Below are 16,518 nucleotides of genomic sequence, written 5' to 3'. Positions count from 1 at the left end.
TTGCAGGGATCCATGTTACAAGACACATTTAATTTAAATGAGATAATATATGTGAAAGTTCTTAGCAAAGTACCTAAAATACAACAGGTGCTCAATAAAAATGCTAGCCAAATTCAGGTCTGAATGACTACACCTTTGATTATTCATGCTGCTGCTTCCTTCTGTTGATGTGAATGATTGAGAATGGTTTTTAATTTTTAGAGCTCTACTTTCCAATAAAGATTTTATTATTTTTAAAGCTATTTCTATATATTATAAAAGTGCATTTCTTTGCTGTTGTACATACAAATACAGAAGTCTAGTTTTATAGAATTAACTTAGTTTAGCCTGATATATAGGTTAGAAAAAAACAGGCTCAGTTCTTTAGGGAAAGTGACTTATTTTTCTATCTTGTTTTTAATACATTAAAATACTTCTAATTATAAATAGTAGAGAGCTTTAAAGGAAATCAGAACATAATTACCCATGAAAATAGATTATTCTTTTTAGAAGTAATGCGGAGAAAATATTGTTGTGGTTTCAAAAAGTCGATTTAGACTAGGTTGGCTGTTGGTCACTGTACTAACCAGTTTAGGGTCTGATCTTTTTCACTGTCTTACTGACCTGTTTGGGAACAGAGTGATCATTTTAGTTAAAAAAAAAAAAAAAGTAGTTCGAAGCTAAACAGTAAACCTCAAGCCCAATCTCAGAGTCTGGTAGACCCCAAATACCCCCGAAGCAATTCAGCTCCCTTTCCCCTGCCCTTCTTCCTAGGTCAAGGTGATGGCCAAGAGCACTAGGACACTGAAGCTAATGAAATCCCTTGTGGTTTGAGGGCATGAGCCTTTCATTGTTGAGGGGTTTCCTTCCATTCACTTGACAGCCAAGCAGAACCCTACTCTCCCTGATGTCTTGCATCAGCTCTTCATTCCCTTGGCTTGAAGTCTGTAGGTTAAAGTCCAACCTGTATTGTTTATCAGATCCTGTCCTAAGGAGAGATATTAAGGAAGGGAGGGAGAGAGATTACTTAAGTGGTCGAAGGTCTCAGAAGTCACTGACAGATTTGCCAAGGGCCAGCCTTAAATCTAAGTTGTTCTTGGCCACGTCTGTGTAGAACTGCTGTCTCTGCTGAAGCCACAGTGAGTGGCAGCCTCTCGTCTACTACTTCTAGAAAAGGTGACTTAGACTACGTTTAGGTAGCAGAGAATGGGGATGAATAGAGGCCAAATGAATTTGCCCATAGCAAGAATGCTGGAGCCGTGTCAGTAGGCAGAGAAGTAACTGGTTGTGTGTGCACTATATCCCTTAGCCTGTCATGTCCCTCTCTGCACAGAGCTGGACAGCCAGCACCTGTCTAACTGCTTGGTAGAGCCTTTTCAGCTACACTTTAACCCATTCCATTCTTCATTTATTAAAGGCTTCAGTTGGAATGAGCCAGGCCCTAAGATTTACCTTTGGAGAAGAGAAATGAAGTCCTGGTAAGACTTCCTAGGTTTATGTGAATCTGCTTGTTGAGGCTGAGCTGTCTCTGTCCACTTGTGGTTGGTATTTCCAGAAATGATTGAATATTTTTCTTCGCATTTTGAAGTGTAACTGTTTGTCTGTGGTCTTGTGTTGGGATTTAAAAGCCAGACGTTTCTGCTGCTTCTCATTTCTCTAGGTCACTTTTCTGTTGCAAAGCCATTTTTCTCATCAGGTAGTACAAATCTCCATCAATTGTCCTACCTTGCTTAGTAGAATGTCTGTGCAATGATAATGCCAACGCCTTACATATGTATAGCATTTTGTAGTTTAAAAGCATTTTTACATATATTATCTCATTGTTGTCCTGGGCTGTTGCTTTTTCCCTAAGTGTTCTGTATTTACTCACCATTTGCACCAACTTGAATACTTTTCTTTCTTCTGTCAATTTTGAGTATGCTATTCAGGCTTGCTTTTTCTCCTTTTGTATTATTTTCTGCAGAAGCTATAAGTGACAAAGGAAAAGACATATGTGAGATACTGTTTTCTGATGGCGAAGTGAGGATAACTTGAATGTTCTTTATAAATGATCCCTGAAAATTATGTTCCAGTGCCTTGGGTTCACAGCATCAGCAGAAGTACTAAAAACAATTTATCTCAATGATTACAGCTACTCCATTTTTTTAAATTGGTAAAATATCCCCTACAATGAAGGAAAACTGCAAGTTAGACTCATACGGTAGTTTTGTGGGGTTTTTGTTTGTTTGCTTCTGTTTTGTTTTGTTTTGTTTTGTTTTGTTTTGTTTTGTTTTGTTTTGCTTAGAGTTTTTGTATTAACATTATTTATGCCCCAGTGGAGAAATAGTAATTTCACAAATACCTTTTGTTTTCTTGGAATTATATGTACAGTATATCACTTATGAAGTAGAAGTGTGGTTATTCTGAAACTGTGTTTCAAAGCTTTCCTTAGAGCATTTTGAAACTCCTTTAAGATTCACTAAAGCAGACCAAGGTATTCCCTGAACTCACTTCTCATTACCCTGCCAATCCTATTTCATGTCTGCAATATTCCATCCCCGGATGCTGGGTACACCATAGATGCCTAGGTAACTACTTACAGTAATACAAATCAGAGGATATCGGGGTTGAAAGAGACTAACTAAGCAGGTTGCTGTAAGCTTATCTGACCCTCACATTCCTTCTGTGCCATCCTCAGGTGACCAGTGAGCCTCGGCGCATTCCATCATAAGGCAGTGGAAAAGTGTCCCTGTTTTTTGAGCCCAAATCTGTCTTCCTGTAGCTTCTGTATATATCAACAAACAGCAAGTGCCTCTCATGCACCAGGCACTGTTCTAGGGGCTGGGGATACAGGAGTGAACAGACAAAGTAATGTTCATGAATAGCTTTATCTCTTGGTGTTATAGAAGACAAGCCAAATAGTTCTTCATGGACGCCCTACAGATACTTGAAGACTGTACTCCTGTTCCTCTGAGTCCTCACTTCAAGCTGATACTCTTAGTTCCTCCAGTGTAATACAAATTCAAGTCCCTTTGCTATATGAATCAATTGTCTTTGGATGCATTCTAGTTTTCTTTAATGTTGACTTGATTTTTAGTAGATTGATTTTTTTAAACTTTTTGTTGTTTTGAAGCTAATGTGTATTTGGAGACATTTTGGAAAATACAGATAAGTATAAAATAGATAATCACCTATAATCCTATTACCCTCTGTTAAAATATTGGTATATTTCCTTTTAGGCTTTTCTAACTTGTATTTATAATTTCGTATCCTGTTTTTTTCACTTGACATTAATATTTTTGCATTCATTATAGCCATACAAATCATTTAAGTGGTTACATAATATTTCAGATAGACTTTTAAAGGTTAAGTCATAAAAGAGTAGTAAGGATTCCTTAAGTGAGCTGTAGTGCTTCCTTTTCATTAAGTATCCAGCCTCCTAAGCCACTATACTTCGAGTAATACTAGTACTATATGGAAGGAAGATGCTGGACTGTATTATCTCCTGTGGATTCTTCTAACATGAATTATTCTTGATATGCTACCTTTTTGTTTCCTCTGTTCATTCGTTTGTGTTTCTTCATAATCATACTCTGCCCATTTGTTTGGAGTATAGGGTTGACTGTAGCTTTCTTGTTACAGCAGGATATCCAAGTGCCATCAAGGCTATCTTCCTGCTAGGTTCAGTCTTGAGGAATCTGTTGGAACCAGTTCTGGTGGGACTAGACAATAGCAAGCACAGAGTTTACATTTGTCCTTCAATTATAGGCCTACAGCTGAACCAGAAGGCACTCACCACTTTCCCAGATGTCGTGCTCGTTCGGGTATCCACACCCTCAATGCAATCGGACAGTGACATCACGGTCCTGCGACACCTAGAGAAGTTGGGCTGCCGCTTAGTCAACCGCCCACAGAGCATTTTAAACTGCATCAACAAATTCTGGACATTCCAAGAGCTGGCTGGACATGGGGTCCCCATGCCAGACACCTTCTCCTATGGTGAGTGTCTTCGAAATGGGGGTGGAGCTTATCTTTACAAACCAGCTATATCTCTATGTTTTCTTTTCCCAGAAGCCCTCAAGTATCTTATTGGTTTTCAATATGGAGTTATTCATCTTAGTTGTTCCAGCACCTTGAGTCTTTATCATGGTCGTTCCTTCTGTCTGAAATGCCTTTGTTGCTTTCTCTCTGTAATTTGTTCATTAAATATGTATCTGGTACACGCTACATGCCAACCACCATACTAGGCACAAGGCAATAGCAGTAAGTTAAGAGTCCTGTTCTCAAGGCATTCTCAGTTCCTCAGAGGCAGAGGACAGCAAGTAAACAGGCAAGTTCAGTGCAGTGCAAAGTGGGAAGGGAATACAAAGGAGAGATCCTAATGAATTTAGAAAATATTGAGGAAGACTTCCCAAAAGAAATAATATCTAAGCTAAACTGAAGTTACACAGCTAAAGCAAGGGCGGCAGGGGAGAAGTCTAAGTAGAAAGAAGAAAATAGACCTAAAGGCGAGAGAGAATATGACCAATTGGTCATATTTTGAGTAATTTGTAGAACCTAAATGGAGATAGAGTTAAGATATAAGGCTGGAAAGATAAACAGTAGCTATAGACAGTAAACGAAGGAGAATTAGGGTTAATCCTGAGACTAACAGAAAGTTAGTGGAGGTCTTTAAGGAAGGATGTGGCCTGATCAAGTTCAGAATATCACTTTGACTACACTGTGGAGAAAGAATTAGACAGAGGCAAAGTAGAGACAAAATTTGTAGTAGCAGTCTTTTAAAACAATTCAAAAGAGAAATGATGGTGTAAATTAAGGTGGCCATGGTAAGTATAAGGATAAGTGAACAGATTCAGGAATTATAAAGGAAATAGAGATAATAGGACATGATGATTAATGGAATAGGAGTAGTATGGAGAGGAATCAAGAGGGACTCTGGTTTCTGGCTTGGGCAATCAGATGTGAAAGCTCACTGAGACTAGAAACATAGGAGAGGAGAAACAGATTTGTGGGCAAGGGGTGAGGGATTATCGGGGAGAGATAATTTCAATTTGGGACACCCTTCCACACTCAAGAGAGGGGCTTATACGGGGTGTGTACACTGCCGGATAGGAATCTCGGGAGCCGTCTTAGAATTCTGCCTGCTGCAGCCATTTTAAGGGGAAAAACACTTGCCCTGCCTATGGATTGTGATGAGGATTACATGAACTAGAGCATGTGAAGCCTTTACCACCTAGAAGTCCTTGATAAATGTTGATTTCCTTATCTCTCTGCTCCCATCTTTCGTATTACTGGTACGCAATGTATGTGTATCAGACTGAATGGGTTCGAATTGCTTTAATTAGAGACATGAGACCTTGAAACAATTCCCACAGAGAATACGTGTTGGGTCCACCATTCCCCGACCATCAGTCTTACCTTCACTGACTTTCACCTTTTCTTGGCAGGTGGGCATGAAGACTTTTCAAAAATGATTGATGAGGCTGAACCCCTGGGCTACCCGGTCGTGGTGAAGAGCACACGAGGACACCAGGGTCAGTGCTGCTTCCCCTGGGCTTCCGTGAGGGCTGCAGCTTTGCCATGACAAGACCCTCATCAGGCATGGCAGAAGCACTGTTTGGAGAAACGGAGCTTCCCCTTGGGGAGCTCGCTGTGCAGTCCTTACCTCTGTCCCCTCCTCTCTGTCCCCACTGTCCTTGCTTTCATCAGACCCTTCAACTCCCTTCCCTGGACTATGACAATAGACCCCTGACCTGACTCTGATTTTTCTAACTCCACTGCCAATACACTTTTGTTATTTTTTTAAGAGTAATTTCTCTGAAAGCAGTCTATTCTCGTCACTCCCTTGTTGGAAAAGACCTCCCAAGAGCCTGTGTTGCTTATTAAACAAAGTTTATATTCCATATCTTGGCACTAAAGGCCCTGGACGGACAGCCATCACCTTCCTTTGCACTTTCTCTGGCCATGCGGCCCTCCCTGATCCACTCCAGACTACTTCTCTTTCACCGCCGAGGCCGGACCTTTGCTGGGAATGCCATCTTCCTCTGCCCTCTAGTGAACTTCTGCTCGTCCTTTAAAGCCAGCTCCAGATGTCATTTCTATTCCTTCCACATCCTGGTCTCCCTCCCTCTCTCCCAGACAAAGTTAATTGCTCTTCCCTCTGTGTTTTCATAGCACTTTGTTCCTGCCTCTGGCACAGTACTACACTTTATGACAGTTACAGGTTTTGTGCCTTTTCTCCTTCTTAACTGTGAGCTGCTCAGGGGTGGGAACCAGGTCCTGCACATCTTTATCTCTGCAAGACCTACTACATGCTCAGTGCATAGTAGGGACTCAGTCAGTGTTGAGAAGAGAGATGCAACAGAAAGCAGTCCTTCTGCAATATGTGAGTGGGTACCTCGTGATGATACCCAGATGGCATACTTAATTGTTCCGGGCATCTGGAGTGAAAGGAGGTACCTAAATGGACACATAAGGAACAATTCTTGAGATGCAGGGACTGTGCAGCGGAAGTGGACGAGGCACAATGATCACTCTCAAGGAGCTCCAGTATGAAAGGGGTAAAGATTGTTGCATTGCAGGGCAGTGACCACAGTGGTAGGCATGTCCAGATGCACGCTTGAGCTAAACAGAGGGTGGGGCCAACTCTGCCATGAGGCAGGGAAAGTTTCATTGGAAAAGGAGACTTAAGTCGAAGTGTGGAATTTGAACTGGAGGAAGTGAGTCAAGCAAACAAACAATAGGTGTGAGCAAAGCAACTTGTGAGCCTAGAGGGGTCCTGTTGAAGAGCAAGAGAAATGAGTAGGGGGCAGGGGGCAAGATGGAGCTCTTAATACTATTCAGATATACTACAGTCCTCAAATTCAGCTTCTCCCAACTAAATTTACTTATTGTGGTAAAATATACATAACAAAATTCAACTAATATTTATTGAGCGCCTACAAAGTGCCAGGTACTATTCTAGGCTCTGTGGATACAGAAAGGGACAAAACAAAATTCCTGCCTTCAAAGAGCTCACATTGTAGAAAGGTAAAACAGACAATAAACAGAATGTAAATAGAAGACATAGTCATTTTAAACATTTTAAAAATTGAGATATAATTCATATAACAAAGAATTCACTATTTTAAAGTGTACAACTCAGTGGACTTTAGCATATTCACTGTTGTGTATATGTTAACTAACTTCATATATGTTATCTAACTTCAAGGCGTTTCCATCACACCCCCTCAAAAAAACCCCATACCTGTTAGGGATCGATTTCAATCACCCTTCCCCCTAGTCCCTGACAATTATTAAAATCTACTTTATGTTTATATGGATTTGCCTATTTTGGGCATTTCATATCCATGAATCATACAATATGTGCCCTTTTATGTCTTTCTTGTTCGACTTAGCATAATGTTTTCAAGGGTTGTCCATATTATAAGATATATTAGTACTTTGTCTCTTTATGACTCAGTAATATGTATGGATATACTACATTTTGTTCATCTATTTATTAGTTGATGGACATTGGGGATTTTTTCCACTTCGTGTCTATTATGAATAATGCTATTTTGAACATTTTCATACAGGTTTTTGTGTGAACATACATTTTCATTTCTTTTGGATATATACCCAAGAGTAGACTGCTGGGTCTTATGGTAATTCATTATATATTTAACTTCAGAGAAACCGCCAAACTGTTTTCTACATCAGTTATGCCATTTTCCATTCCCACCAGCAATGTATGAAGGTTCCAATTTCTCCACATTCTCAACTTTTATGTTACTTATTCATTAATTTTATATTTTGTATTTTGTTTTATTATAGCCATCTTAGTGGGTGTAATGTAGTATCTTACTGTGGTTTTGATTTATATTTCCCTAATGACTAATGATGTTGAACATCTTTTCATGTGCTTATTGGCCATTTGTATATCTTCTTTGAAGAAATGTGTATTCAGATCCTTTGCCCATTTTGCAATTGGATTGTTTGTCTTTTCATTGTTGACTTTTTATGAATTCTCTATATTTTTTGGCTATTACACCCTTATCAGAGATATAATTTAAACATGTTTTTTTCCCCACTCTATAGGTTGTCTTTTCACTTTTTTGGTAGTACCCTTTGATACACAAAAGTTTTTGATTGTGTTGAAATCCAATCTATTTTTCCCTTTGGTTACTTGTGCTTTTGATATCATTTTATGCTTGCCTAATCCAAAGTCACACAGATTTATATCTATATGTCCTTCTAAGAGATTTCTAGTTTTGGCCCTTACATTTGGGTTTTTAATCCATTTTGAGTTAAATTTTGTATAAAGTGTGATGTAGGAATCCAACTTTATTCTTTTGCATGGGGATATCCAGTTTTCCCAGTATCATTTATTAAAGAAACTGTTCCTTCCCCCATTGAATTCTCTTGGAACTCTTGTCAAAAATTAATTGATTTTTGCGTGAGGATTTATTCTGGGCTCTCGATTCTATTCCTTTGATCTCTATGTCTATCCTTATGATAGGGCACGTTATCTTGATTACTGTAACTTTGTAATAAGTTTTGAAATCGGAAAGTGTGAGTCCTCCAACTTAGTCCATTTTCAAGGTTGTATTGGCTATTTGAGGGGTCCCTTGCATTTCCATATGAATTTCCATAGATTAGCTTGTCAATTTCTGTAAAAAAGGAAGTTGGAATTTTGGTAGGGAATATATTAAATCTGTAAATCAATTTGAGGAGTATTTCATCTTAACAGTTATTAAGTCTTCCGATCCCTAAACATGGGTTGTCTTCAATTATGTTTTGTAGTTTTTGGTGTATAAGTATTGTACCTCTTCGGTTAAATTTATTTCTAATTTTTTTATTCCTTTTGATACTAATATAAATAGAATTGTGTCCTTAATTTCATTTTCAGATTATTCATTGTTTGTGTAACATTTCTTAAGGAAATGGGTAGGGAGTAAACAAAGTGACAATAGTTATTAGACTCTAGCATATGGAAATAAATTTAAAGAAGGCAGTAGACTAGTATAGCCTATGCCTTTGAGAAAGTGACTAATCTTGTGGACCCGTATTTTCCTCATCTGTAATGCAAAAATAACTCTTTGTCCTAATGGCTACTATTAAACTGTAAACAAAATAACAAAAAAAAAGTGATTGGCACATAGTAGATTATTAACTAATCTTGGTGCCCTCCACTGCCCCCTCTTTTTAACTCCTTGCCTTAAAACTGTAGCTCTTTTATTAACTGCAAATTAAAGCTCCATGCTAGATCCTCGGTGCCAGGAACCATAGAAATAAGTCTCTATCTCTAGCCCCCATCTCTGCTTAAAATCTTACTTAATATCCAGAGAACCCCCAGTGCCTGCGACTGAATTCTAGCCATCTGTTGCCAGGTGCCAGATCTCCTGGTGCCAAATGTCCAATAATTGAGACATGTTTTAGAGATATGTTTCCAGTCTTACATGCCATTAGAGAATGATGTCCATCACTCTTTTTATTAAGAGTTCAGAAAAGTCCCACTTCTTTTAAGATGGTGACACAAATCTTAGGAAAACCATCTCTTTGTCCCATACTTGTAAACAAGAATGCTCAGCCTGGGTATGTTCGTGTCAGATTTGCAGAGCAAACCTATCAGGAACCCCATTGGATCTCTTAGCTAATATGCAAATGGAAAGCAGATACCAGATAATTCCAAAAGCATAAGTGATTCAAGCAGAAAATAATTTGAAGTTAAAATGGAATACTTTCTCAAGAAATTAATATGAGTATACATCATTTATTTTAGAATGAATAGGTATAGCCAAATAATCAGTTACTTATGTTTAAAAGGAAGAAGAGTGACAGGAGATTTGACTTTGAGTGGCAAACACACAAATGCAATATGCAAATGATGTATTATTGAATTGTACATTTGAAACCTATAGAATTTTATTAACCCCAGTGATTTTTTTTGTCACCCCAGTGAATTTAAATAAGAGAATGAATGAGTGAATGAAAGGAGGAAGGATGTCTGTCAGGGGCTCCCTCTTTGAACTCCCATAGCATTTTGCATGGACCTCTCAGTGCCAAATCACGTTGTGTGGTGTTACCTCTTTTGGATCTCTCTCCATCTATTTTGGAATTTCTCTAAAGTGTGTTCAGCTAATTATGGTCTGTAAATATTGATTGACAACTGCTTTGTGCATCGAGCCCAGTATGAGGTTTGGTGGATTTAAAAAAATGAGTTAGACATGGACACTACAAAATCAGCATCCTCAGGGTGATAGGAAATGCTGTTTTGGAAGTGAATTGACTAGATCCTTAGGATTTTATTTTGACCCCTTCTCTGTATTTCTTAAATACATTATTATTTCATTTTGAAAAAGAGTGAGAGTGATGATAAAGAGAGGGTCAACATTATTAAGAGAAAATAAGGCCCAATAGCCATTTGATAGAGAAATGGAAGGGACTGAAGTGAGGCAAGTTCAGAAAGAATTGGTGACTGTTTGGGACAGGGAGACAGAATGGCAAGGACAGGGTCCAGAGGCTTCTCGAACTACTTCTTGTGTACTTTGTCTTTCTTCTTAAAGGAAAAGCTGTGTTCCTTGCAAGAGATAAACATCACCTCTCAGACATCTGCCATCTGATCCGCCATGATGTGCCGTACCTGTTCCAGAAGTATGTGAAGGAGTCACATGGAAAAGATATTCGGGTGGTGGTGGTCGGCGGCCAGGTTATAGGCTCTATGCTTCGCTGCTCCACGGATGGACGGATGCAAAGCAACTGCTCTCTCGGTAAGGTATAAAAGCTCAGAGTCCATTTGTTGGTCATGGGAGGCCAGCAGGATTTTTCATTAGGATGTTTGGACCTATTCAGTAAACATGTACCAATTTCTCCTATCTTGTCAGACCCTCTGCTAGGCACCAGGATCACAGATAAGAATTAGAAATAGGCCCCTACTTTTAGCAGCAAGCAGTCCAGGAGGGGGACAGGCGGGTGTAAGCTCTATGACAGAGTCAGGCCAGGGGTGTCAGAGCACGGAGGTTTGAAACCCGATCCTGTAGGTGTTAGGATTTAGCACCCAGGTTTAAACAAGGGAGTGATGTAAGGATCCATGTTTGAGGAAAACTGACATCTGGTTGGAGGATGGATTGAAGACATAAGATGGGAGGCAGGGAGACAAGTTTGGCAGCTGCTCTAAGAGCTCAGTCAAGAAATAGCGAAGGTCTGGGGGTGGCTCCATAGTGTAGTGGTTAGCACTTCTGCTTTACATGCAGAAGGTCCTGGGTTCGCACCCCACGTGGAACAATGGACCATACTCCAGGTTCCCCCGTGCCCCCGCTACCCCGCACCTCCCCGATACCTCCCCATACCTCCATCCCCTGCCAAGCCAAGCGTGCAAAGAGCGCGTGGGAGGAGATGCCCTGCCTTCAGAGATACAGTTCTTAAGGGGAGATGGCAGCATCTGTAGGTCAAGGGTGGAAGTTGGGGGTGGCATTAAAAAGGGAGAAAAAAATAAAAGAAATAGTGAAGGTCTAAAGTAAGGCAATGGCAGGAAACAGAGTATATTCTGCTTTTACATTATAATTGAAAATTGTGTTTTTCTTATATGTATGATGTTATTAGAAAGGTACAGTTTATCTTTGGGTCAAATGCCTAACCCCATCCCATGAACACACTGATAAAGTTTGTTTTCTGTTTTGATGAATGGAGATGTTCAGGAAGGATGTAAATTCTCTTCCCCATTATAGAAAGCTATCGTCAACTTCATTAACTGAATTTGTATGTTGGTAATATGAAAAAAATACCTATCATTATTATTTCGTAAATCGCCAGGTGAGAGTACCCAGTCTAGTGACTAAGAAAGAGGTTGAAACACTGATTTCGTCCTTCCTTCGTTAATACTGGTTGAGCAGTTTCCACAAGTGGACTCTATGGTAGATAAGAAAGTCCTTGCCCTCGGGTAATTTATGGTCCAGTAAAAGAGAAGACACATAAACAGATCATTGTAAGATATTGCGATAAAGTGGTACAGTAGAGGCAAATTCTAAGTTCAGGTTGACACAGTTCTGTGTACCTAACATATTTTCTCCTTTAATTTTCACTATAATCATGTGTATAGTGCCACACTATTGAACTTTATGTGTTACTATTTTGTCTTTTTTACTCACCTTAAAGAATCCATTCTCTAACAAGGAACCACATGGTTTTGTAATTTATCCATGTTACTCTTCTTGCTGAGCTGTTTTTATAGCCTTTTCCTTATACAATATAATAAACGAGGAAAGGACAGTGTTAAGGTAAAGGTGTGAGTTACTGGACCTGAGAATACAAGTCTTAAGTCTTTCCAGGGAGACAATTAAATCTGAAGCCTTAGCTTTTTAACAAGTAAAGACAGTCAGACTCTGTCCTTGACATATGCTTTTGTCTCACAAGCCTCTCCATCTCGCTCTTCTTAAAAAATAATCTTAATTTTTTTTTAATTATAAAAGGAATATATTCTCCAAGTAGAAAATTTGGAAAATACAGCAAAATCAAATGAAAACATTTTATCATTAATCCCAACATCTTGAAACAACTGATGTTAACATTTTGGTTTTGTTCTTTCCAGCTTTTTTTCCTGATATTATCTTTTTGCATAGTTATGATTATGTAGTCTTTAATCCTTCATATTTTCTCATGGGATCACAAACTCTGAGCATTATTATTAATGGTTATAAAATATGTTGTTTTCCTCTATTGTGAGATATTTAGGTTATAATTTTTCATTTGACAAACATTTATCGAGTACCTACTATGTTCCAGGCACAGTGATTTTTCAGTATGTTAAATAACTCCGCTGTCAACATCTGTCTGCATGAAGCCCTTTTTTCTATTGCATAAGATTATTTCCTTAGTGGCAGAATGACTGGGTCAGAGGATATAAGCATTTTTAAGACCGGATAAGAAATGACCATATCGTTTTCCCAAAGGGTCCTGATTTTCATGCAGACCTTTTGTGAGTAAGAAAATGCCCTCCTTCTGCCCTTCCTCAGCATTCTCTCTTCTCCTCCTTGAAGGGTTGTTGACTTGTTAGTGTCTGATGTCACTGTTACATCACTGTGCTTTCCCCACAGGTGGCGTGGGCGTCATGTGCCCGCTGACAGAACAAGGCAAGCAGTTGGCTATTCAGGTGTCCAACATACTGGGCATGGACTTCTGCGGCATTGATCTCCTCATCATGGACGATGGCTCCTTTGTAGTGTGTGAGGCAAACGCCAACGTTGGTTTCCTCGCCTTCGACCAGGCATGCAACTTAGACGTGGGTGGGATCATTGCAGACTATGCCATGTCCTTGCTGCCAAGTAGGCAGACTGGGAAGGTGGCTGTCCTCCCAGGACTGTCTAGTCCCAGGGAGAAGATAGAGCCAGATGGCTGTGCTTCAGCTCAGGTTGTTGCAGAGAACATCTACACCATCAACGGTGGGTCTACCTCCAGTGAGAGTGAGCCTGAACTGGGCGAGGTCCGGGATTCCTCGGCAAGCACCACAGGGCCCCCGCCGCCCACGCTGCCCGAACCCAGCTACAACATCAACAGCAGGATTGCTTCCGAATTAAAACTTAAGTGAATTCTTGCCTTTTTTTTTTTTTTTTTTTTTTGGCAGCATTTAAACCAAATCCTACTGCTTCCCTAGTAGTTTTGAGTGAGTAAAATCTGGACTAATGTGATTTCATTTGCACAGAAACTGGAAATCCCATCTGGGCACTCAGCATTCTTTCTAACGATGATTTAAGCAAATGGCCTAGCTTTGTGGTTTTTACAAAGACTAATCTAAAAACACTCACCAAGAACAACATTGATTTGAGAGCAATGTTGGCTGCGAGCACTTGGATATCACGGCTGATTTTAAGGCGCTGACTCTGTGCTGCTGCTTCTGGCTTTTAGCAGTAGAGCCCATTAACTCGGAAAGGCTCCTGGAAATACTGTGCTCAAAAGCAACCACCGGATGGAGGCGTGTGCAAAAGAGGTGGAACGTGACTGCAGTTATGTGCTCTTCATTAAGTGTGTATGTGTGATGCTTGGAGAATACACAGTTTGAACACGATTCGAGGATCAGTCTCTACTCCCCATCAATCACCATCTTGACCATATTTCTCTGACACTCAGGATATGGTGTTCTAGGGAGCTTCCTCATTAGCATTTTTGATGAAGCACTTTGTAGAAAGTGAAAGTGGACGTTCTTTAACTTCACTGGTTGGCAAATGTCCTGCTCTGTAACTGGGGCTTTCTACAAATTGCTTTGCCACTCCGAATTTACAGACCCACTTCTACTAACGTCAGCCCCAGCAGCCTCTTGCACCTTTGCTGCCTTTGGCCTCAGCTGGAAATTCACTTCAACAAGCTAGTGGCCACACACTTTATTTTTTAAGCATGCACTAGAATCGAACACCATGGACTTTGTTTTCAATGGACTCTGTTTACTTGTCAGCCAGAAGCCAGTGGGTTTTTATCATGGAAAGTTACTGGAAGATAATCATTTCCGCCTTCTTCTCTACTGAAACTTTGTGTACTGCTTAGCTGTGGGCAGTCTTCTTGTATAAGTTGGTGTTATGGGCCTGTTAGGTAGGTAGAGCCATTGGAAACACTTCAATTCCCTTGACATTCTAGTCTTATCCAGGTTCCAGAGACCTGTCCTTACCCACTTTTCAAAACTGGGGAGACTCAGGTATCAGGAATTCTTCATTGCACATTTTGGGGGGAGTTGGATAACGTAGACATGACACCAAGTGCTTTTCATTTTAACTCTTCAAGCAGTCGATGATGATCCTTCCCTTGGGAGAAATCATGGAAAGGAAGTGTTCCATTTCTGCTTAGACGAAGTACAACTGAAAATGAGCAAGTCTACTTTTTTAACCAAATACGCGAAAACATATGCACTCAAGAGTTACCACAATCAGGGTTATTTCCTTAGGAGACGACACTCTTGAGCTGTGATGTTGCATGTGCCAAGAACACAAAGAAATCTTCCTTGGAGTTATCTCTGAAGCCATGCAAGGAAAGAGGGCTCACAACCTTATAGTCGGATCTCGTGTTTTACACCACCCCTTCCCAGAGATAGTCTCAAGCTCCATCACGCATTTTATTTATTGCATTTATCATCTAATACAATTTGGCTTTTTAAAAAATCATTTCTCAAAAAACAAATCTCTCTTAAAGGACAAAGACTTAACAACATCGAGGAAGCTCACAAGTAGACAATTTCCAAGGAGGGTTCTAGAGTGTTCCGAGTAAGGTCAGCTTCACTAAACTAAACATACATCTTCCCGACATGACTACTTTAAAGGCAACAATACCCACTTGGGCGTTTAAATTACTGTACTTATTCTACTGTAAATGTAAATTGTGTATAAGGTCAAACTTCAATTTTTTCACAACACATTTAAATAGAAATTGGCTTTTAAAATATTGTGGCTTAAATCGGATCTCACTAAGTAACTGTTGTACAATTGGATAATAATGTTCAATGCCATGTAATGGAGATGTCACACTACACAGTTGTAGTTTCAATGCAGTGCAACATAGGGTGCATGCCCCTAAACTGTAACTAGTAATGTGTCTTGTACAGTTGAACATAATACTTCACCTTTATATAGGTTAAGACATGTACCTTATGTTTACCACTCAGGGTAGGTTTAGAAGAATGTAGTTCTAGGTCTGTTTTTTCTGAAACTGGCCAGATGCTGTCTATGTAAACATCAGAACCGAGTGATGACCTGGAAGCTGCATTCACTCATTCTCACTGTTTAGTGTAAGCTTGGTCTTCCCACTTTATCTAAAAGCATGCTAGTGAGTCCGACCCTGAGCAGAGCAGCTAGAGAGTGAACCTCAGTCAGGTGGCTGGACCACACTTGTCATAGCTGCCCACAAGGCCTGCTGGGAAGAACATAGGGTGGAGAGCCAGATCCAGGTCCTGGCTCTCTTTAAACAGGTGATCAAACTTATATAATCAGATGGTCTCTGTACCTCCATTTTTCCATTCTTCAAATAGGAGAGATGCCTATTCTATTTACCTCTTGTGGGTGCTTTGAGGTTAAAGTAAGTTCCTTAATGAGACTTCATTATGTGGGAGGTAGTGGAAGAATGCCTCCCACATCTGGTTTTATAACAGTTTCTCATCACCCCTCCTCTGAAGGAGTTAAAGAAAAAGGCCATGAATTCTTGGCATTAGCACACTAAACAGTGGTAGGGGCCCTAAAAAGGAATGCAGCTTCTTACAGGCTTTGCAACCTAAAAGGAGTAAGGCTCTCAGTGTATTCAAGCAGCCTTCTGGATGTATCATATATAACCTGAAACCCTTGACTCTCCAATACCAACTAATGGTCTTTCTTATGTAACATAAATTACAGTGTCTGTATACGGTCTTCCCATTATCTAATAGTAGCATCTTGAAACTGGTCAAAACTTGAATGCCAATAGCTCAGTCACTCAGAATATATATAACTCTGCACTTGGGAAAAATGTCTTCCTGCTATCTGTCTGATTGCTGATGAGGTATGGCCAGAATGATTGCCAGATTGTGTATTTTGGAGCTGTAGGTCTTTAGGATCTGATCAACAATATAAG

General features: G+C 39.8%; 1 protein-coding gene across 1 annotated transcript in view; it reads left to right on the top strand.

Moving 5' to 3' along the window:
* The window catches only part of RIMKLA (ribosomal modification protein rimK like family member A), a 27,793-nt gene extending 11,380 nt beyond the window's left edge, over positions 1-16,413 (top strand). Inside the window, exons 2-5 of the mRNA XM_011377931.2 lie at positions 3,727-3,957; positions 5,406-5,492; positions 10,506-10,709; positions 13,032-16,413. Of these exons, the coding sequence (XP_011376233.1) occupies positions 3,727-3,957; positions 5,406-5,492; positions 10,506-10,709; positions 13,032-13,522 (1,013 nt within the window). The 3' untranslated portion in view covers positions 13,523-16,413. The remainder of the gene's footprint in view (positions 1-3,726; positions 3,958-5,405; positions 5,493-10,505; positions 10,710-13,031) is intronic.
* Positions 16,414-16,518: the final 105 nt, after the last annotated feature.

This window comes from Pteropus vampyrus, unplaced genomic scaffold, assembly GCF_000151845.1.
Source record: "Pteropus vampyrus isolate Shadow unplaced genomic scaffold, Pvam_2.0 Scaffold326, whole genome shotgun sequence".
Taxonomy (NCBI): domain Eukaryota; kingdom Metazoa; phylum Chordata; class Mammalia; order Chiroptera; family Pteropodidae; genus Pteropus; species Pteropus vampyrus.
Note: the sequence above shows the minus strand (reverse complement) of the source record. Positions and strands in the feature narration are given on the sequence as shown.